At 69.2% G+C, this 21,961-nt stretch overlaps 3 protein-coding genes across 4 annotated transcripts; 1 reads left to right on the forward strand and 2 right to left on the reverse strand.

Moving 5' to 3' along the window:
- Positions 1-1,026: 1,026 nt before the first annotated feature.
- PPIL1 (peptidylprolyl isomerase like 1) lies at positions 1,027-3,292 on the reverse strand. The gene is given in 5 exon segments (XM_030000426.2): positions 1,027-1,348; positions 2,486-2,554; positions 2,639-2,660; positions 2,662-2,794; positions 3,172-3,292. Coding segments are annotated over 5 exon segments (501 nt in total). The 5' UTR covers positions 3,228-3,292; the 3' UTR covers positions 1,027-1,127.
- A 119-nt stretch (positions 3,293-3,411) lies between these two features.
- PSRC1 (proline and serine rich coiled-coil 1) lies at positions 3,412-6,964 on the forward strand. 2 transcript variants are annotated; one of them, XM_030000956.1, is made up of 7 exons: positions 3,412-3,492; positions 4,315-4,369; positions 4,454-4,511; positions 5,086-5,434; positions 5,675-5,833; positions 6,082-6,243; positions 6,341-6,964. In XM_030000956.1, exons 2-6 carry the CDS (start codon positions 4,354-4,356, stop codon positions 6,094-6,096), a joined length of 597 nt encoding a protein of 198 aa, XP_029856816.1. In that variant the 5' UTR covers positions 3,412-3,492; positions 4,315-4,353; the 3' UTR covers positions 6,097-6,243; positions 6,341-6,964. The 2 variants fall into 2 exon arrangements, with proteins under 2 accessions (XP_029856816.1, XP_029856815.1); XM_030000955.2 differs by lacking the exon at positions 3,412-3,492 and having other exon boundaries at positions 3,935-4,369; positions 6,341-6,959.
- A 9-nt stretch (positions 6,965-6,973) lies between these two features.
- CELSR2 (cadherin EGF LAG seven-pass G-type receptor 2) lies at positions 6,974-21,894 on the reverse strand. The gene is given in 29 exon segments (XM_030000790.1): positions 6,974-7,493; positions 8,428-8,609; positions 8,611-8,666; positions 8,771-8,828; positions 8,830-8,978; positions 9,171-9,225; positions 9,227-9,321; positions 9,431-9,519; positions 10,116-10,246; positions 10,341-10,463; positions 11,408-11,534; positions 11,820-11,896; positions 11,982-12,094; positions 12,759-12,933; positions 13,368-13,568; positions 14,060-14,186; positions 14,863-15,030; positions 15,187-15,439; positions 15,977-16,120; positions 16,781-16,964; positions 17,888-18,097; positions 18,193-18,287; positions 19,000-19,101; positions 19,654-19,837; positions 19,939-20,059; positions 20,432-20,573; positions 20,912-20,969; positions 20,971-21,115; positions 21,830-21,894. Coding segments are annotated over 29 exon segments (3,657 nt in total). The 3' UTR covers positions 6,974-7,465.
- Positions 21,895-21,961: the final 67 nt, after the last annotated feature.

Here is a 21,961-nt window from a genome sequence, read left to right on the forward strand (position 1 = left end):
ACGTACCCACCCCATATCGCCCGGGGGCCCCCGGTAGCCCCCAGGTACTGCCCCGGACCCCCAGTACCCCCAGTGCCCCCCCGGCACACCCCCCCCCCCCCGGCGCCGTGGGACCATCCTGCTCCCCCGGCAGAGCTCCCAGTTCACCCCAGGCCTCCCAGTACCCTCTTAGCCAGGCACACACCCCCAGTCCACCTTCAGCCCCATCACCTGCAGACCCAAGGTCTCCCAGTGTGCCCAGTAACTCCCTGTACCACCCCCACACCATCCCCAGTATCACCCAGGGGCTCCCAGTACTGTCCCAGGTCCTGCCCTGGGACCTACCAGTCCTCCCAGTCCAGTCCCCGGGGCCCCCAGCACTCCCTGTGCCTCCCCCAGACCCAAACCCCACTGCTTTCGCCATGGGGATGAGGGGCCACTGCGGCGAAGCTGTACTGGGGGCACTGGGCAGACTGGGCGCCAGACTGGAGTCCCCAGGCCTGCTGCAGCCCAGGCATTATTGTAGGTCCTACAGAAACAGCAAAGGGCCCCGGCGTGGCTCTGGGGGCCCAAAAGCCATTGGGGGGGGATACCAAACCCTGGGGGCGGGGGGCACAGTGTGTGCTGGCATTGGGACCCCCGTGCATGGGGGCACTATGTGCTAGTTTGGGGGTCCCCAGCGCTATGTTGGGGAGCGCAGGTTTTTTGGGGGGGGGGGCAGCACCTCCACCCCCCTCCCACCCACCCAAAGCCCAGTGACTTGATGGGCCCGTGATGGGGGACACCCCCGAGGGTCCCGGGACACTTTGAGGGGGGGACACAACGGGGCCTGGCAGCACCTTTCCCCCTCCCCAGAGCTGGGGCAGGGAGGGGGCTAAGTCGGGGTCTCCTGCCCCCCCCCAAGTAGCTCTGTGTCCCCAGGGGGGGGGGGGGGGGCAGGCACCCACAAACCCCTTTTCGGGGGGTATAACCCCCCCCCATCCCCAACCACGACAGGGACACCTCCCCCACTGCAGCCCCCCTAAAAATAATCCCACCATGGGGGGGGGCTGTCACCACCACTTCCCACCTCTTTTATTACAACCGAGCGCTACAAACCGGGGTGGGGGGACACCCCACAACACCCCCCTCCCCGGCAACCCCCCCTGCTAGCCCGAAGGAAAAGCCTTGATGACCTTGACGTCGTCGAGGGGCCGGTCCTGGGCGTTGGTCTCCACCATGGCCAGGCGGCCCAGCACCCCCATCCCCTGGCAGACCCTCCCGAAGATGCTGTGCTTCCCGTCCAGCCACTGCGCCGGGCCCAGCGTCAGGAAAAACTGGCTGCCGTTGGTGTCCGGCCCCGCGTTGGCCATGGCCAGGATGCCGGCGCCTGGGATGGATGGACAGACAGACATCATTAACGTTCTGCTTTTGAGGGGAGGGGGTGTTTGAGCTGGTATCATGGGAGATATGTCACCCCGTGGGTGGGGTTCTGGGGAACATGGGAGACGTATTACACCATGGCTGGGGTCCTGGTATCATGGGGAACATGCCACCCCATGGATGGGGTCTTAGGGGACATGCCACCCCATGGCCAAGGTTCTAACATCATGGGGGACATGCCACCCCATGGCCAGGGTCCTGGGTTTCCTGGGGGACATGTCACCCCATGGATGGGGTCCTGGGGGACACACCAACCTGTGGCCAAGGTGCTGGGGGACATGCCACCCCATGGCTGGGGTCCTGGGGGACATGTCATCCCCATGGGGCCAGCTTCCTTGGGACATGCCACCTCATGGCCAGGCTTCTGGGGGACATGGGAGATATGCCACCCCATGGATGGGGTCCTGGGGGACATGCCAACCTGTGGCCAAGGTCCTGGCATCATGGGAGACATGTCACCACATGGGTGGGGTCCTGGGGGACATGGCACCCCATGGATGAGGTCCTGGGGGACATACCAACCCATGGCCAAGGTTCTGGCATGATGGGAGACATGTCATCTCATGGGTGGGATGCTGGGGGACATGCCAACCCGTGGCCAAGGTCCTGGGTGACATGTCATCCCCATGACCAGCTTCCTTGGGACATGCCACCTCATGGCCAGGCTTCTGGGGGACATGGGAGACATGCCACCCCATGGCTTGGGTGCTGGGGGACATGCCAACCCGTGGCCAAGTTTCTGGGGGACATGCCACCCCATGGCTGGGGTCCTAGTATCATGGGAGACATGCCACCACCCCATGGCTGGGGTCTTGAGGGACATGTCATCCCATGGCCAAGGTCCTGGTATCATGGGGGACATGCCACCCCATGGGTGGGGTCTTGGGGGACATGCCACCCCATGGCCAAGGTTCTGGCATCATGGGGGACATGTCACCCCATGGTCAGGGTCCTGGGGGTTGTGCCACCCCATGGGTGGGGTCCTGAGGGTCTCGGGGGACATGTCACCCCATGGGTGGGGTCCTGGTGGACATGCCACGCAACGGAGGGGGGGCTTGACCTCCTGGTGATGGTTTCTGCTCACCGGTGAACTTCAGCTCGGGGTGCAGCTCGTCCTCAAACTGTTTGCCGTAGATGGAGGCACCGCCGCGGCCTGGGGAGCGGGTGAGGGGGGGTCAGCCGGGACCTTTCCCCATCCCCGGCACAGGAGGGGACACATCGAGGGGGTGTCTCTCACCGGTGCCGGTGGGGTCCCCCCCCCTGCACCATGAAGTCCTTGATGACGCGGTGGAACTTGGTGCCGTTGTAGTAGCCGCGGCGGCAGAGCTCCGCGAAGTTCTTGCAGGTGCGGGGGGCGTGTTTCCAGTACAGCTCCAGCACCAGCGGGCCCATCCTGCCGCCACACCGGCACCGGGGAGGAGGGGGGGTCACCCCATGGTGTGACCCCCCCCCCCCTCCCGCCACGGGGACTCAGACCAGACCCAGGGGGGAGGACACGGGGCTGGCAGGGGATGGGGGGGAGGGGGGCAATGGGGGCTGCCCGGGACCGGGAGACACTGGGAGCTTCCCAGCACCCAGGGTGACCGGGGACTGCCCGGTACCGGGGGGGGGCTGGGGACTAAGGGACACCGGGGTCTATCCGGTACCGGGGGCGTGTGGAGGGACCGAGGCTGTCCCGGTGCCGGAGAAGGGGCACGGGGCTGGCCGAGGGGGTGGGAAGGGCCGCCCGCTGCCGGTGCCGGTACCGGGGAGAGCGGCCCCGCCCCTTACGTGGTCTCCATGGAGACGGTGGGCGGCTGCCAGGAGTCGGGCGGGACGGCGGCCATGCTGCTGCTGCTGCTGCTGCTACCGGCGGCGGAAGGACCCCGGCCCGCCGCGGGCTTCCGGGGACCCGCCCCCTTCCAGCAACCACCAATGAGAGAGGGAAGTTGGCGGGGCGGGGGCGAAGAGGAGGGCCAATCCGCGCGGCGGGCGGGCGCGCCGCTATTGTGACGCAGGGGAGGGGGAATTCGAACGAGGGCACGCCCCCCTGCGCTGGGCCACGCCCCCCTCGGCGCGCGCGCGGCGAGCGGGAGCCGGGGGCGGGCGGCGGTGAGCGGGGCGGGGGGGGGGACGGGACCGGGAGCGGGGGCGGGGCCAACCGGGAGCGGGGGCCGGGAGGGGACCGGGACCACCGGGATGGGGGAGGGGGGAGCTGGGACCCTGCGGTGGGGGGCTGGGGGGTCCCCGGGGGCAGGGATGGGACCCCCCCGGTGCGGGGCTGGGGTGTTTTGGGGGTCGGGGTGAGGGGCTGGGACCCCCCCCGGGATCGGGGTGCGGGGCTGGGACCCCTCGGTGTGGGGCTGGGGTTCCCCGGTGTGGGGCTAGGACACCCCCCGGCATCGGGGTGCGGGGCTGAGACCCCCCCCAGCGGGGGTTGGGACCCCCCCCGGGATCGGGGTGCGGGGCTGGGACCCCCCGGTGGGCGCTGGGACCCTCTTAGTGTGGGGCCGGGGTTTCCCCGGCATCGGGGTGTGGGGCTGGGAGCCCCCCCGGGGGGGCTGGGACCCCCCCCGGGGATCGGGGTGCGGGGCTGGAACCCCCTCAGTGTGGGGCTGGGGTGTCCAAGGGATTGGGGTGCTGGGCCGGGACCCCCCCTCCCCCTCCCCCGTTGAGGGACAGGGGACCCCCCGGGATCGGGGTGCGTGGGTGGGGGTTCCCCGGGTGGGGGGCATGGGGGGTCCCCCCGTCTGGCCCCCCCCCCAGGCCGGGCCGTGCCCGCGCCGTCGGTGCCATCCCCGGTGGCACAAAGCCCCGGCTGTGCCTGGCACCGGCGGGTGCCGTCCCCGGGCGCTGGCCGGTGCCACCCGGGCGCCCCGCCGGGGGTCGGGGACACGGGTGGGGTCCGTGGGTCACCCCCCCGCTCGCCGCCAGGCAGCCCCTGTGCCGGCGCCGCGGGCCGAGGCGGAGGCGATGGCCGAGGAGCGAGGTAGGGCAGTGCCAGCGCCGCGTCCCCCCTCCATGTCCCCCCTCGGCACTGGGGGGCCGGGGCTCACCCCACGTGTCCCCCCAGATGTCCGCTTCGTCACCGAGGAGAGCTTCGACTTCGGGTTCCTGTCCCCTTCCGACAGGTGAGGTGGGCACGTGGGGGACATGGGGGACAGGCCACCCCACGGATGGGGTCCTGGGGGACGTGGCACCCTACGGCCAGGGACGGTGGGGACATGGCACGCCATGAACAGGGTCCTGGCATCATGGGGGACATGCCACCCCATGGGTGGGGTTCTAGGGGACATGGGGGACAGGCCACCCCACGGATGGGGTCCTGGGGGACGTGGCACCCTACGGCCAGGGACGGTGGGGACATGGCACGCCATGAACAGGGTCCTGGCATCATGGGGGACATGCCACCCCATGGGTGGGGTTCTAGGGGACATGGGGGACAGGCCACCCCATGGATGGGGTCCTGGGGGACGTGGCACCCTATGGCCAGGGACACCGGGGACGTGCCACCCCACGGATGGGGTCCTGGGGGACATGGCACCCCATTGCCAGTGTCCTAGGGGACATGGGGGACATGCCACCCCACGGCTGGTGTTCTGGGTGGCGTGGGGGGGGACGTGCCACCTCCTGGCCGGGGTGGTGGGTGACACGGGGGGGCTCAGGGAGCCGGGGGCAGGACTAACGCTGGCCTTCACCCCGCAGCCAGGAGGAAGAGGAGGATGAGGAGAGCCCGGCCGGGGCGGGGGCCAGGGGGGGCAGCGGGCGCTGGAGCCCCCTGAGCGGTGCCCGGCTGGAGGAGATGGTGCGGGAGGCCACTCGCCTGGCGGCACAGCTGGAGCAATGTCACCTGCCCCCCCCGATCCCCTCCGGCCCCCCCTCCGCCCACCGCAGCCCCCGCAGCCCCCGCCGCGAGACCTTCGTGGTGAAGGACAGCCCCGTGCGGGCGCTGCTGCCCACCGTGGAGCCGCGGGGGCCCCCCACCGCCACCGCCCGGCCCCCCGCCAAGCCCCGGGGTGCCCCCGCTGCCGCCAACGTCCCCGGCACCCGAAAGGTAGGTGGCACCTTGTGTGGGGGGGGTCCCAGTGCTCCCAGTATGGCCCCAAACTGTGTTCCCACCACAGTGGAAGTCCTAGACACTACCCCCCCCCCCGCCAAAACCTGTCTTGGGGTGGGGGGGGCTCCAAGTGCCACTCTCAAGTCCCCAAGAGTGGCACTGCGGCCCCCCAGACCCAGCTGAGTGGTGGGCAGCCACTGAGTGGTGTCCCCTGTCCCCCCCCCACTCTGCTTCCAGGTGTCACCCCAGCTGTCACGCCACAGCGGTGCCGAAGGGACCCCCCGGGGCCAGGGTGCCCCCCCCCCAGCCGGGTGGGCCCCCCCCGTCCTTGCCCTCCCCAGGGGCAGGGGGCTGGGACCCGAGGCAAGTCGGAGCCCCTCCAGGCGGGGACAGCAGGTACTGGCTCGGGGGGGGGGACACGGGGACAACCTGGGCATGGGCAGCTCCTTGGGCAGGTGACACCCACGCCATGGGGCACCCGTGCCATGGGGCACCCACGCCATGGGGCGGGAGAAGGGGACCCAAGCCCCCCACCAGAGATCCAGCACCCTGGGGCCAAGCGGGTGCCAAAGCCAGCCCCAAGCCGTGGGTTGGGGGGGGTCGGGGTGCCCTCACTGTGCCCCCACGCCCCCCTCTCTCCTCAGGCCAGCCGAAGGTGAGGGGGGGTGCTGCCCTTTGCCCCCCCGTCGCCCGCCAGCCCCGTGCCAGGGCCACCGCTGTCCCCGTCCCCTCTGGCCGTCCCCTCGTGCCCAGCGCCATCCCCAGGGCGCCAGGCCGGACCCCGGTGGGTGCACCTGCACCCAGAGGTAAGGATGGGTGCGGCTGGGGGGTGGGCAGGAGGTTGCCCCCCCCCTCCCCGTGCCTCAGTTTCCCCATGCCCCATGGCTGCTCTCCCCATTGCAGGAGCGGGGGCGGCGCGGGCGGCCCCCCGGCCTGCTGGCTCAGGGTGCAAACCGGGCCCCCCCCCCCAGCCGCCTCCGCCCCCCCCCGGAAGACGGCGGTGAGCAGCACCCCGAGGTGACACCCCTGCCCAGAGGAGCTCGGGGTGCCCGGACTGCCCCCGCCCCGTCCTGCTGCATGGGTGAGGAAGGGGGGAGCTGGGGAAACTGAGGCATGGCGGGGCAGGACTGGGCCCCCCCCCCAGGGAGGAGGCAGAGGCGCAGGCTGGATTTTGCTTTAATTACAAAAGGTCACATCAGCAGTAGGAAACCTCCCCCTCTGGCCCCCCCCCCCCCCCAGCACCCAGGGGTCCCTCACCACCCCCCCCCAAACACCCTCCGCCAGGTACCACCCACCCCTGGGTGCCACCGCCTGAGCCTCACCCCTGGGGGGGTCAAAGTATTGGGGGAGGGCCCAGACACCCCTGCACCCCCCCCAAGTGTTCCCCCCTGCCATGTGCCCCCCCCCGCCCCCCACCTGGGGGGGGGGGGTCGGCACCATGGGGGGGTTTATATATCCTTTTTTTTGTACTTTTCATGTATTTTTTAAATAAAACCCTCCATTGGGCATGGGGGCTGTGGACGATGCTGGGGGGGCATGGCGGGGGGGGAGCAGGGTGGGGGGCACCCTATGCCACACCCCATCCCCCCCCACAAGGTGCCAACAGGGTGAGGGGCAAATCCCTGCCAGGATCCAAAGTGCAATGGGGGGGGGGTGTATCTCCGGCTTTGTGCCCCCTCCTGATGCCCCCCCCCATCCTGGTGCCACCCCCTGTCCCAGTGCCCCCCCCATCTGATGCCCCCATCCCAGTGTCCCCAGCGTGGTGGCACGAGCAGAGGGTGCTCTCCAGATCCCTGTTAGATGGAGGTCTCGTCGCTCCTGGGGGGGACGGACGGACAGACAGACGGGCAGGGGGTGGGCACGAAGGGTGGGTGGGGTGGGTGGGGAATAAAAAACAAGACAGACGGATGCGTGATCGGGGGTGAGGCGGGTGCCAGGGTGCCCTCCGCGCCCGCAGCACCCAGCGCTCGCCCAGACGGGGGGGAGATGAAGGGGGGGGGGGGCAGGGAGCCCCCCAGCCCCCACGGGTTAATGGAGAAAATTAAAAAACAGAAATCTGGGCGGGGGGGGGCGGAGAGGAGAGAAGAGGGAGGGTTAGTGCCCGTGGGCAGGGAGCCCCCCCCAGCAGTGCCCACTGTGATGCCAACCCAGCCACCCTGCCCCCCCACGGGAACCCCAGCACTCCATGGGCACTGTCAGACCTGATGGGCACCGTGGCACCCAATGGGCACCCTCACACCCAGCGTGCACCCTTATACCCAATGAGCACCCAATGGGCACCCAACGAGCACCTCGGCATCCAACGGGCACTCAACAGGCACCCTGGCACCCGATGGGCACCCTCACACCCAGTTTGCATCCAATGAGCACCCAATGGACACCCTGACACCCAGTTGGCACCTTCAAACCCCTTATGCACCCCTACACCCAATGGCACCCAATGGACATTCTCAAACCCAGTGGGCATGCTGGCACCCTATGGACACCCAACAGGCACCCTTGCACCCAATGGGCACCCAACAGCCATCCTTTCAGCTGATGGGCACCCAACAGGCACCTTTGCACCCAATGGGCACCCAACAGCCATCCTTTCACCTGATGGCACCCAACAGGCACCTTTGCACCCAATGGGCACCCAACAGCCATCCTTTCACCTGATGGCACCCAACAGGCACCTTTGCACCCAATGGGCACCCAACAGCCATCCTTTCAGCTGATGGCACCCAACAGGCACCTTTGCACCCAATGGGCACCCAACAGCCACCCTGGCACCTAATGGGCACCCAACAGGCACCCTTGCACCCAACAGCCATCCTTTCACTTGATAGTCACCCAATGGGAGTCTTTGCACCCAATGGGCACCCAACAGGAACCCTTGCACCCAATGGGCGCCTGTCAGGTACCCTGGCACCCGATGGGCACCCAACAGGCACCCTTGCACCCAAAGGTCGCCCATCGGGCTCCCTAGCACCCATCCATCAGGCACTCACTCAGAGCCGGAGGAGTCCTCATCCACGGTGCCCGCCTTGATGCTCATGGCGATGGGGGTGACGCCGCTGAGCTGCTCCTGCAGGGTCTGGCGGGGGCGGGGGGCGCCGGTGCCCCCCACCCGGCTGCCCTCGCTGCCCGAGGAGGTGGCGGTGCCCGCGGGAGGTGGCGGGGGGGGGCCCGAGGCGCTGGGTGCTGCCCCGCTCGCTGATGGGGGGCAGGCACTTCTTCTTCAGGATGCCTGCAGGGTGGGGGGCATCACCCAAGGTTTGGGGGGGGGGGGTCCCAGCCTCGAGGTGACCCCCCCACCCCATGGCACCCGCTTGGGTGCGTGGCACCCCATACCTTTGTGGGGGTGTGGCAGGGGCAGCAGCGGGGGGTCCCTGGGGAGCGCCTCGCCGTTAAGGCGGGGGGGGCTCGCCCCGGGGGGGTCCCTCGCCCCCCGCCGGCTCCACCCGCAGGGTCTCGCTGCCCCCGTGCCCCTCGCTCTCGCTGGCCGTCGTCATGAATTCCCCTGGCCAGTACGGCCGCCCTGGGGCCACCAGGCTGTCACCTGCGGGCAGAGGGGGGCTGTTGGGATGGGCAGGGTGAGGGACAGCCCCCATCCCCACTGGGTGCCCCCCATCAGCACCCCAGCCATGGTGAGGGACCCCCCCCGCCATGCCCAGTGGGTGCCCTCCCCATCCACACCCCAGACTGGGTGAGGGACCCCCATCCCCACTGGGTGCCCCCAGGCTGGCATTACCAGGGGCTGGGGGGGACAGGGCGGGCCCGGGCAAGGTGTCCCAGCCAGCGGGGGGGGGCCTCATCCTCGCTCTCGGAGGAGTGCGTGGAGCCATAGGAGCCGCTCCGGTCATCCTCCAGCGACAGGTCACTGTCCGAGTCTGTGTCGTGCTCTGCGGGGAGGGAGCGACACACAGGTCAGGGGGTGCCCAGGGACACGACCACCCCCCTCCCCACCCGGGCTGAGGCCAGGCGCACTCGTTGCACACGTGGTGCCCCTACCCTCAGGCTGGTCCTGGGCGTCGAGGAAGAGCCCTCCTGGCTCGGCCAGCGCCCGCTGACCCGGGCTGCCCGCCAGCCCCGAGTCCTCCCTGCCGGAGAGGGGAGACCTGCACCCATCGGCGCCCATCGGTGCCCATCGGTGCCCACTGGTGCCCTGCCACCCCGTCCCCTTGCCACCTTGCCAACCTGCCATCCCACCACCCATCAGCATCCCACCACTGCGCCATCATGCCACCCACCCCACCGCTCCACCACCACGTTCCCCATCACCCAGCTGTCTTGCCACCCCACTACCGTGCCCCTCCAGCTCTGCCACCCACCCCACCACCATGCTGCCATACCACACCACCGCGCCAGCCCATCACCCTGCCACCCCAGCGTCGTGTTACCCCGCCACCGTGCTGCCATGCCACCCCATCAACCCATCGCCCCACCACCATGCCACCCTCACCCTCCCCATCACCCCCTCACCCCACAGCCCTGCCACCCCCCCATCAGGCCGCCCTACCGCCGTGTCACCCCCCCAACCATCCCATCACCCCCCCCCAACCCTGCCACCACGCTGCCACACCACCAACCCATCGCCCTGCCGTCTTGCCACCCCAATGCCACCCTGCCACTGTGCTGCCGTGCCACCCCCACCACCTCCTCCCTCCCCCCGATGTCATCGTCCCGGCGCGGTTACCGGCGCACGAAGGGGATGTAGCTGTGGTGGCTCTTGCCCGAGCGTGCGGTGCTGTGCAGGGAGCCGGTGGAGCCGCCGGCGGGTGCTGGGTACAGCCGCCCCGCCACGTAGGTGCTGTCGCAGCCATAAGCCTGCCACGGGGACAGGGACATCACGGCCATGGGGGGTGGCTGCCCCTCGTCCTCCCCCGGCCCCTGCCCCATCCCAATCCCCCTGGGCACTCACGGGGGTCAGGGTGGATTTGGTGGCCAGCGCGGGGTCGGGGCTGCGCCTGCGGGCGCAGCTGAGCCGCAGGCTCCGCCGCACCTCCTTGCTCAGCACCACGCAGAAGAGGAAGATGAGGGGGCCCTGGGGCAGAAAGGGGGGCACGTGGGCATGGAATGGGGGGGGCGTGCCGGCCAGCCCCCGTCTGCACACTGCAGGGGACCCCACTGGCACCACAGACAGGTCAAGGGTCCCCCCATGCCCACTGGGTGCCCCCCATTGTCATCCCAAACAGGGCAAGGGACCCCCAACCAACTGGGTGTCCCCCATTGGGCAGGGTGAGGGACGAGGGACCCCCCCATACCCACTGGGTCCCCCCCATTGGCATCCCAAACAGGGCAAGGGACCCCGTGTGCCCACTGGGTGCCCCCCCAAAATAGGTGAGGGACCTCTGGTACCCACCAGGCACCCAGCAGGAAAGGGGCTCGTTCCTGGGGTGCCCTCTGTCCTATCACCCCCCGCCACCCCACGCCCCCACTGGTGTCCCCAGCTGGGCAGCTATAGGGGGAGGGGCAGGGTGCCAGGGCACGTAGGGGTATGGGGGGGGTACAGAGACATATGAGGGTGCAGGGAGGTATAGGGTGACACAGGTATGGGGGATGGAGATATTGGGGGCTCAGGGAGCTATAGGGAGCTATAGGGTGCTATAAGGAGCATAGGGGTGGAGTGGGCACAGAGGGGGATGGGGTAAAGGAGGTGTAGGGGGCACAGGGAGTTATGGGGGGCAGAGGGATGCAAAGGAAATAGGTGCTGCAGGGAGGTATAGGGGGCATGGGGATGTATAGGGGCATAGGGGGTTATAGGGAGCAGGGGTTGCAGGGAGGTATAGGGGACAGAAGGTATAGGGAGGCACAGGAGGTATAGAGAGGGCAAAAACTGGGCAGGGGATGTAGGGGTAGGGGGGAAGGTGTACGGGGCTATGGGGGGCACAGCGGGTACAGGGGCTATGGGGGGCACAGTGGGTACAGGGGCCATGGGGTGCACAGGGGGTATAGGGGCTATGGGGGGCTATCGGGGGACCCCATCACCTGGAGGCAGTTGGAAACGGCGAAGAGGTAGTGGAAGAGGAGAGCGTCGCTGTTGACGGAGAGCAGGGCCAGGAGCCAGGCCAGGCTGGGCAGCGCCAGCACCACCACCGCCGTCTGCAGCCCGGAGCTGGGGGGCATCGCCGTCAGCCCCCCGCCCGCAGCCCTGCCCGTGCCGCTGGCTCTGCGCTCCCCCGTGGGCACCCAGACCGCCTCCGCGGCCACGGGCACCACGTCTGCCCTGCCACCCGTGGGTGCCCCACAGCCTTCATGTGTCCCTGCCACCCACGTGCACCCTGTGTGCCCCTGTCACCCATGGGCACCTCAGCACCCAGTACCCCCTGCCACCCAGGGGGTGTCCCCACACCCCATGGCTCCTGCCACCCACGGGTGCCCCCCCACCCGGGTGACTCACGCCGTGCCCTTCTTCTCAAAGCCCTGCGGGGTGGCGCAGGTGGCCCTGGCCGCCAGCACGAGGAAGAAGATGCTGACCTGTGGGTGCAGAGGGGTGAGCGGGTGGGGGGCGGGCACCCATGGGGGACTCGGGCACCCCCCCCCCAGCCCCCCCCATACGCACGGCCACGGCGCAGGCGATGGGCCCCGCCAGGCTCCAGACCAGGCTGTCGTGGATGGAGAGCCAGCAGAAGTCGGGGTTGCCGTAGCCCTCGGGGTCCAGCCCCACCGCCAGCCCTGCCCCCACAGGCACGGCTCAGGGGCGGGGCCACGCCTCGGGGGCGGGGCTAACCGCCAAGGGGCGGGGTTAAGAGAGGAGGGGCGGGGCTAAGGCGGGGTGGAGCATGGGATGGCATGAGGATGGCGCAGGGCTGCGGAGGTGGTTATGCTCTTGGGGGCGGGGCTATGCTGGGTGAGGGCGGGACTATGGCCCTGGGGGTGTGTCTAACATCTTGGAGGCGGGGCTATCATGGAGGAGGGTGGGGCTATGGACCTGGGGGTGTGTCTAAGAGGTTGGAGAGGGCTATGCTCTTGGGGGCGGGGGCTATGGTGGCTGAGGGCAAGACTGACCTCTTAGGGGCGGGGCTAAAATGTTTGGGGCGTGGCAATGCCATTGGGGCGGGGCTATATGCTTTGGGACAGGGGTATGCTGTTGGGGGTGGGACTGTGCTCTTTGGGGGCGGGGCTACGCATGGAAATGGCACCCCACCCTGCACCAGGCTGATGGGGGAGATGGTTTAGGGGGCGGGGCCAAACCCTAGAAGGGGGTGGGGCCGCCCAGAAGGTGTTGACCCAGGTGGAGGTGGGTGCCCAGCGGTGGGGGTTCCATGGGGCAGGGCTAGGGCCAGGGGGCGGGGTTAGGGCCAGGGGGCAGAGCCCGGCTCTGTGGGCGTGCCCTCACCAGTGATGAAGGCGGGCAGCCCCCAGCCCAGGACGTGGTAGAAGCGCATGGGCCCGCGGTCGACGTGGCGGGGCTCGCTGCGGCGCCGGTAGAGGTGCAGCCCCTCCAGCAGCGCCCAGCCCACCGCGCTCATGTAGAGGAACTGCAGCAGGATGGCCACCACCGTGCACGCCAGCTGTGCCCCGCATGTCACTGCCCCGCCCCCTGGATGCACCCACCCCGCCCACAGGAGCCCCGCCCATGCAAACCACATGCACTACCCCTGGAGCCCCGCCCCCTCTGCAGTCCCGCCCATGAAAGCCACACCCATCACTGTAGCTCCACCCCCACATTAGCCCCACCCCCAACTGCCCCACCCTGGGAGCCCCACCCCTTTGAGAGCCCACCCCTTTAAGAGGCCCCACCCCTTTGATAGACCCTCCCCCTTAGGCCCAACCCACCACGGCTCTGCCCACTGGTTAGCCCCACCCAATGTAGCCCCGCCCCCAGGAGCCCCACCCACCAGCATGCCTCGGAGGTGGGGGATCCCCAAGCCCTGAAAGCCCCTCCCACCCGAGCCCCGCCCCCTTGCCCCCGCCCCAGTTGGCCCCGCCCCCCCAGGTGGCGCACCGGGAGGTCGGCCTGGTTGATGCCGAGCAGGAAGACGAGCTGGGCGAGGAGGAGGGCGGTGGCACCGTGGCGGCGGATGCTGTGGCGGTTGGAGCGCAGCCCCCGCAGCCCCCCCAGCGCCAGCACGGCCAGCAGCAGCCCCGCCAGCCCCACTCCCAGCGAGGCGTAGGTCAGCGCCGCCAGCGGCAGGATCTCCCCGTTCTGCAGCACCGCGGCACCCGTCGGCACGCGCCCACCATGTGCTGGGCACGCGCCCCCGGGGGACACGCCCCTGGGGGACACGCCCTATAGAACCACGCCCCCCCCCCGGAGCCATACACCCCCCGGGGGCTTTAGCCCTAGGGGAAACCCCGCCCACATTGGTCAGCCCCACCCCAATGGAGCCCCACCCATCCTGCTTAGCCCCGCCCCACAGGAGCCCCCCCACCTTTCTCAGCCCTGCTGCCATCCGCACCCACACCTCCATCTCTGACCCCGCCCCTTCTGCCAAGCCCCGCCCACCTCCTTGTCCCCTCCCCCTTTTCACAAGCCCCGCCCCTGCCACCCTACAGCCCTGCCCACGGCGTGGCACCACCCGCCCAGCCTGGTCCCCACGTGTCCCCCTGCCAGCCCCGTCCCCCGTGTGCCCCATGTCCCCATGCCAGGGCCCTGTCCCCGGGCCACCCCATGCCCCGGCTTCCCCCGCGTCCCACCTCGCGGCGGGAGATGTCCATGAGGACGGCGAAGCTGGTCAGGTGGTGGCACTGGCAGCTGACGTGGCTCCGGTTGCGGAAGACGACCTCGCAGCCCCGCGCCGACCAGCCACCCGTGCCGCCCACCCTGCACCGGCACCCTCAGCCACCGCCTGGGACACCCATCCCACCCCACTCGGGGACACGGGGACACCCACCAGCACCCTCAGCCACCACCTGGGACACCCATCCCACCCCACCCGGGGACACCCACCAGCACCCTCAGCCACCGCCTGGGACACCCATCCCACCCCACTTGGGGACATGGGGACACCCACCGGCACCCTCAGCCACCGCCTGGGACACCCACCCCACCCCACACAGGGACACGGGGACACCCACCAGCACCCTCAGCCACTGCCTGGGACACCCATCCCACCCCACCCGGGGACACAGGGACACCCACCAGCACCCTCAGCCACCGCCTGGGACACCCATCCCACCCCACACAAGGACACAGGGACACCCACCGGCACCCTCAGCCACCACCTGGGACACCCACCCCACCCAGGGACACCCACCAGCACCCTGTCCCTGATACCCCCCCAGGGTCTGAGCTGCCCAGCATGACCCCGTCCCCATGTCACCCACCCGTGACCCCCAGGGACAAGGCCGCCCCATCCCCGCACCACCCACCCAGCCATACCCACCACCATGTGCCACCCCCTCCCTCCCTGCCTGTCGGGGCAGCCACCCCACCCTGTCCTGATGTCCCCTGTCCCCCCCCAGGGGTGTCCCTGTCCCTGTCCCCCCCCCCGGCTCACAGCAGGGAGTGGTTCCAGAAGACGCAGATGGGCTTCGAGCGCTCCTGGGTCTCCAGCAGCCGGAACTGGAGGGTGATGGGCTTCGCCAGCGCCCGCGGTGCCCGTGCCCCCCCCCCGTGCACGCTGATGCTCACCACCGGCGTGTTGATGATAGGGCGCTTGGGCACCCTGGGGTGCACCAGAGTCAGGGTCCCCAGCCAGGCGCGGGTACCCTGTCACACTTTTCGGTGCCCCGCTGTGCCCTGGCACCCCACGGGCACCCTCCCAGCCCCCTGTGCCCGCCATGCCCTGGCCCCCCCCACTGCCCCCTGGTCCCGCGGGCACCTGAGGCTGCGCTTGTCGGTGTCGTACTGCTCGGGGAGGAGTCCGGCCAGGGTACGGTAGATGATGACGCTGGCGATGGCCTGGCCCTCGCCCAGTGCCGGGTGGCGCTTGTGCCGGGTCACCAGGGTCACCTCCTCCTCTTCATCCTCCTCCTCCTCCTCCTCCTCCTCCTCTGTAGCCTCTTCATCCTCCCCTTCCTCCTCCTCCTGCCCACCCGTGCCCTGTGGTGGCTGCCCGTGCCCAGCGGAGGGGTCTGGGGTGCACGGGCAGGGGGCTGGCATGATGCTCTGCCAGCTCCATGGTCATGCCAGTGTCCCCAACCCTGCCAGCCCCATGGTCACACCAGGGTCCCCAGCTCTGCCAGCTCCATGGCCACGCTGAGGTCCCCTCGTCCTTGCCAGCCCCATGCCAGGCTCCCCAGCCGTGCCAGTCCCACAGCCATACCAGGATCCCCCCGCCCCAAACCTGCCAACCCCATGTCCATGCCAGGATCCCCAACCCTGCCAGCCCCATTCCAGGGTCCCCCCGACCCTGCCAGGCCCACTGCCACACTGGGGTCCCCAACCCTCCCAGCCCCGTGCCAGGGTCCCCAGTCATGCCAGCCCCATGGCCAAACAGGTGTCCCCCCCACCCTGCAAGCCCCATGGATGCAACAGGGTCCCCAACCCTGCCAGCACCACGCTGGGGTCCCCAACCCTGCCAGCCCATGGTTGTGCTGGGGTCCCCCCCCCACCCCTCCAGCCTGTGCCAGCTCCCCCCGTCCCCTCATTCCCCCCCCCCCGGGACTCACGCCTGCCCTCGGGGGGCCGGAAGACGCTGTCGGGCAGGATGACGGTGGTCTCCAGGTCGGGGGGCTTCTCCCCCCGCAGCGCCTCGTAGCGCGGCAGCCGGGCGCCCGCAAAGCTGCCCTTGTCCAGCCGCACCACCGACACCACTGCGGCACCGTGTCACCCAGGGGCCCCGCGGCACCCTGTGTGCCCGGCACCCACGGCCCCTGGCACCCACAGCCCCTGGCACCCCGTGTGCCCAGCACGGACCCCCGCACCCACAGCTGCCGGCACCCACAGTGCAGGTCCCTGGGTACATGTCCCCTGGGCACACGCGTGGCAGCATCCCTCGTGCACACACACACACAAATGCCCGTGATCCTGGGCACACGTGTGTCCCCGGGTACATGTAGCAGGGGGCATGGTATTCATGTCCATGTCACCAGGCACACACATGTCCCTTGGCACATACATCCCCTGGGCGCACACACACCCCCACAAGCCTAGTCACACACGTGTCCCTGGTCACACACGTGCTCCCAGACACACGCATGTCCCCATCCCTCAGCACACAGGGACCCACAACCCTGGGCACACACATGCCCATATCGCCACGTGCAGAGGTGTCCTTGGGCACACACATGTTCCCAGGTGCACGCATGTCCCCTAGGCACACACACGTCCATGTCCCCAGCACACGTGTCCTTGGGCACACACCATGTCCCCCGAGCACACGTGTTCCCAGGCACACACATGTCCCCTGGGCACACATGTGTCCATGTCCCCAGGCACACGCATGTCCCCGTCCCTGGGGGGTCCCCGCTCACCGATGTTGGGGGTGACGATGGTGAAGGGGCTGAGGTAGGTCTGGGGCATGTTCTGCGCCAGGGCGCTGGCGTAGTCCTCGAAGTGCTTCAGCAGCCAGGCCGTGCCCCCCTCCGTCTGCTGGATCAGCTCCCAGTGCCGCTTGTTGCTGGTGTCTAGCAGGGCACTGCCCACCCGCAGCAGGTTCTGCCGGGACGGGCAGGGGTGGGCAGTGCTGCCGGGTGCCCATCACCCTGGCATCTGGGCAGGGGTTTTCCCTCCCTCTCTCTGCTTCGCTTCCCTGCAAGGCTCTGTGGGTTGGGGTACCCTGGCACCGACAGCTGGTGCCAGGTATGCTGTAACACCCCCCCCCCCAACGGTGGGTGAGGCGGTGCCCATCACCCTGGCATCTGGGCTTATGAAAGGGAGCACTGAGCCCACCCCACCTACATCTCAGCGATTCCCTGGGGAGCAGGGCATGGAGGAGGTGCCCTGGCACTGCCAGCTGCTCCCAGGCACTCCCTGCCCCAGTATGCACCCCATTTCCAAAGGGTGCCCATCACCCTGGTGTCGGGCTTCCTGCCACCAGCCCATGCTCCATTACAGCTCAAGGGGAGGGGGCATCCTGGCACTGCCAGCCAGCCCCACCATCCACCCCTCTCCAAGCATCACCCTGCAGACACAGCCCCACTACCCCGCCGCCACGAGGGTGCCCATCACCCTGGCATCTGGGCTTCTCCACCAGCCCATGCTCCCCTGTGAATCACAGCATGCAGGGGGCACCCTGGCACTGCCAGCTGCTCCCAGCCATGCCCTGACCCAGCATGCACCCCCTTCCAAAAGGCTGCCTATCGCCCTGGCATCCAGCCTCCTGCACCAACCCACCCATGAGGGTGCCCATCACCCTGGTGTCAGGCCTCCTCCACCAGCCCACGCTCCCCTGCAGATTAAGGCATGGAGGAGGTGCCCTGGCAACTTTCAAAAGGCTGCCCATCACCCTGGCGTCTGGGCTCCCGCACCAACACCCCCCCCCCTTCCCACGAGGGTGCCCATCACCCTGGCGTCTGGGCTCCCGCACCAACACCCCCCTCCACCACGAGGGTGCCCATCGCCCCGGCGTCGGGCCCCACCTCGGTGAAGTGGACATCCTGGGTGGCGGCCAGGCGGAAGCCGCGCTGGGCGCTCTCGTGCTGCAGCAGGCGGCTGGCCAGCCGGTACGCCAGGCGCAGGTCGCTGCCGAAGTAGGCGGCCGTGCGGCGGGTGGCATCGTGCAGCTGCAGGGCCACGCGCCGCGACTGCGCCGGGTCCAGCGCCGACTCGTTCCGCGACAGTCGTTCCGCCTGGCGGGCGGCATCGTTAGCGGGGAGGCGGTGGTGGCATCGTCGCCGTCCCCGCGTCCCCGTCCCCATCGTCCCCAGCCCCCGGGGACGCTCACCCAGGCCCGGAGGGCGGCGAAGGCCAGGGAGCTGCAGTTGAAGAGGTTGGGGGGCAGCCAGCCCTTGTGCTCGTCACAGTGCCGGACCGCTGTGCCTGCGGGGATGGTGGCCCGGCGGTGACACCGTGGTGTCACCACCCCTGCCCAGCGGTGACACCGCCGGGTCACCCCACCCTAGCTCCGTGCCAACAACGCCACCACAGTGTCACCCCCCAGCCCCATCCCAGCTCTGCCACCACCACCATGTCACCCCCCTGTCCTGTCCCAGCAGTGCCACCAGAGTGTCACCTCACCCCAGCTCAATCCCAGCAGTGCCACCACCATGTCATCCCCCTGCCCCACCTCAGCGGTGACACCATGGTGTCACCTCCCCCCATGATGTCCCAGTGATGCCACCACCGTGTCACCCCCAGCCCTGTCGCAGTGGTGCCACTGTGGTGTCACCACCCCCACCCCATCCCAACAGTGCCACCATGGTGTCACCTCCCTGTACCATCCCAGCAGTGCCACCACAGTGTCACTCCCCTTCCCTCTCCCAGCAGTACCACCATGGTGTCATCCCCCCTCAACTCAGTGGTGACACGTCCCTGACCCCATCCCAGTGGTGCCACCGCGGTGTCACCACCCCCATCCCATCCCAGCAGTGCCACCATAGCATCACCCCCCCCGAGCTCTGTCCCAGCAGTGCCACCACAGTGTCACAACCCCTGTCTCTGTCTCAGCAGTGCCACCATGGTCTTGTGTCCCCCCATCTCAGCGTTGACCACGGTGCCAACCCCCACCCCGTCCCCGCGCCCCCCCACCTACCGATGGATCCCTTGGGGCAGGGGGCAGCGGCGGGCAGCCCGAAGCGGGTGCGGGGCCACCAAATGCTGGCCTCGATGGCACGGGGACAGCTGTCGTAGTTGACTGTGGGGCAAAGCAGGGCGTCACGCTGGGGTGACAGCAGTGGCACCTGGTCGCTGGCACCCAGGGTCACCGCAGGGCGACAGCAGGGTGACAGCAGTGGCACCCAGGGTGACAGCAAGATGACAGCAGGGTGACAGCAAGGTGACACAGGGTGACAGAAGGGTGACAGCTGGGTGACAGCAGGGGCACCCAGTTGCTGGCACCCAGGGTGACAGCAAGATGACAGCAGGGTGACAGCAGGGTGACAGAAGGGTGACAGCAGGGGCACCTCATTACTGGCACCCAGGGTGACAGCAAGGTGACATAGGGTGACAGCAGGGTGATAGCAGTGGCACTTGGTTGCTGGCACCCAGGGTGACAGGGGGGTAACAGCAAGACGACACAGGTTGACAGCAAGGTGACAGCAGGGGCACTTGGTTGCTGGCACCCAGGGTGACAGCAAGGTGACACAGGGGTTCAGCAGGGTGACAGCAGTGGCACTCGGTCGCTGGCATCCAGGGTGACAGAAGGGTGACAGCAAGGTGACAGTGGTGCCCAGTCCCCATCACCCACCTTCGCAGCCGCTGGCCGTCACCTCGGCGAAGGGGTTGTCACAGCGGTCGCAGTGGCGGCCGATGACGCCGGCCTTGCAGGGACACTGCCCGCTGGTGGCATCGCAGAGGCGGGACAGGGACCCGGTGGGGTAACAGTCGCAGAGCAGGCAAGAGTCGCTGCCCGCCGGGCGGTAGTGGTTCTCCTGGGGGGGGGTGAGACGGGTGGCACCGTTCGGGGGCGTTGTCACAGTCCCCCTGGGGCCACCGTGGGCACGGGACGCTGGGGACGGGGACGGGGACTCACCTTGCAGCGACACTCGCCCGTCGTCTTGTTGCAGTCGGGGTCGAAGCCCTTGGTGACGTCGCAGCTGCAGGGGCCGCAGGTGGGGTGGCCCCACCACCCCCGCGGGCACGGCTGGGCCTCCCTGCCCGGGTGGCATCGCACGACGTGGCACGGCGTGGCACGGCCTCCACGTCCGGCACCGCCACCCTGCTTGTCCCATGCCCACCCTGTCCCTTGCACGGCCACCGTGCCCCTTGCACGGCCACTATGGTTCTTGCATGGGCAGCATGTCCCTTGCATGGGCACCGTGCCCATCCCGTGCCCCTTGCACGGCCACCCTGCCACCTGCATGGGCATCATGTCCCTTGCACGGCCACTGTGCCCACCCTGTCCCTTGCACACCCACCATGCCCCCTCGCACACCCAGCAAGAGGGACGGGCACGCGCGAGTGCGACGGGCGCCCGAATGGGCGCCCGTCGCACTCGCGCGTGCCCGTCCCTCGCCGCCACTCACTTGTGCTCGCAGTAGGGACCGAAGTGACCTTGGGGACACTCGCATGTGTAACCATGTGCCGAGCCTGGTTTGCGGGCGCAGGTGGCCGGGGACTGGCAGGGGTTGAGGGCACAAGCGCTGACGCAGCTGTCACCGAAGTAGCCTGGGCACGAGGACGGGCATGGTTGGGGACATCGTAGAGAGAGGGTGGCAGTGCCCCGGGGACAGTGACGGGGGGGTGGCAGTGCCCTGGGGACAGTGATGGGGGGGGTGGCAGTGCCCAGGGAGGGTGACAGTGCCCTGCGGGTGGTGATGGGGGTGGCAGTGTCCTGGGGACAATGATGGGGGGGGTCCAGGGAGGGTGGCAGTGCCCTGAGGACACTGATAAGGGGGGGTGGCAGTGCCCAGGGAAGGTGGCCGCACCAGTGGCAGCAGTGCCAGGAGTGGCAGTGCCCAGGGGACAGTGAGGGGTGGCAGTGCGGGGTGTCCCCGGGCACTCACCGGGGTGGCAGCGGCAGGAGAAGCTGTCCCAGTCGTCGCTGCAGTAGCTGTGGGGGGGGGCAGGGCCCCGAGTCGCAGGGGTCGGGCAGGGCGCAGCCCCCCTCCACGTTCACCCGCGCCGCCTGCGCCACGCTCAGTGCCACCGCGCTGGCCGCCGTCTCGCCCACGCGCACGCCCTGCGTCACCGCCGCATCGTCACCCCTCCTGCTGTGCCTCAGTTTCCCTCGCTAGAATCTGAGCCCCTCCCTCCACGCCACCCCGTCCCCACATCAATGTACCCCCAACCCTGCCCCAGGAGTTATGCCCATGCCCCCGTGCCCACATCCCTGTCCCCATGCCCAGCCCCAGGGCCGTGTCCCTGTGCCCCCGTGGCCCCGTGCCCACGTGCCCCCCGTCCCCATGTCCCATGTCCCTGTACCCATGTCCCTGTGCTCATCCCCTGTGCCCAAACGTCCCACGTCCCTGTGCCTTGTGCCCATACCCACATCCCTGTGCCCACACCCACATCCCTGTGCCCACGTCCCCACATGTACCCCACACCCCACTGCCATGTGTCCCACGTCCCCATTCCCTGTGCCCATACACCCATGTCCCCATTCAATGTCCCCGTGCCAATGCCCTGTGCCCATGTTCCCACGTCCCTGTGCCCATGCCCCTGGCCCCCACTGCCGTGCCCGTGTCCCCACGCCCTATGCCGCATCCCCAAGCCCATACCCCACCCCGTCCCTTTGCCACCACCCCTCTGCCCATACGCCCCCTGTCCCCACGCCTCGTGTCCCTGTGCCCAGATGTCCCATGTCCCCATGCTTTGTGCCCATACCCACGTCCCTGTGCCCATGTCCCCATGCCCGTGTCCCCACATGCAACCAATGTCCCCCTGCCTGTTACATCCCATGTCCCCACGCCATACACCCATACACGCCCCGGTCCACGGTCCTATTCAAGTCACCATTGCCTGGGCCGTGGCCGTAACCACGCTCCATGCCCACGTCCCTGTGCCCATACCCGTGCCCCCCCCCACCGTACCCATGTCCCCACGCCCTAGCCGAA

The sequence above is a fragment of the Aquila chrysaetos genome, chromosome 24 (assembly GCF_900496995.4).
Source record: "Aquila chrysaetos chrysaetos chromosome 24, bAquChr1.4, whole genome shotgun sequence".
NCBI classification, from domain to species: Eukaryota; Metazoa; Chordata; class Aves; order Accipitriformes; family Accipitridae; genus Aquila; species Aquila chrysaetos.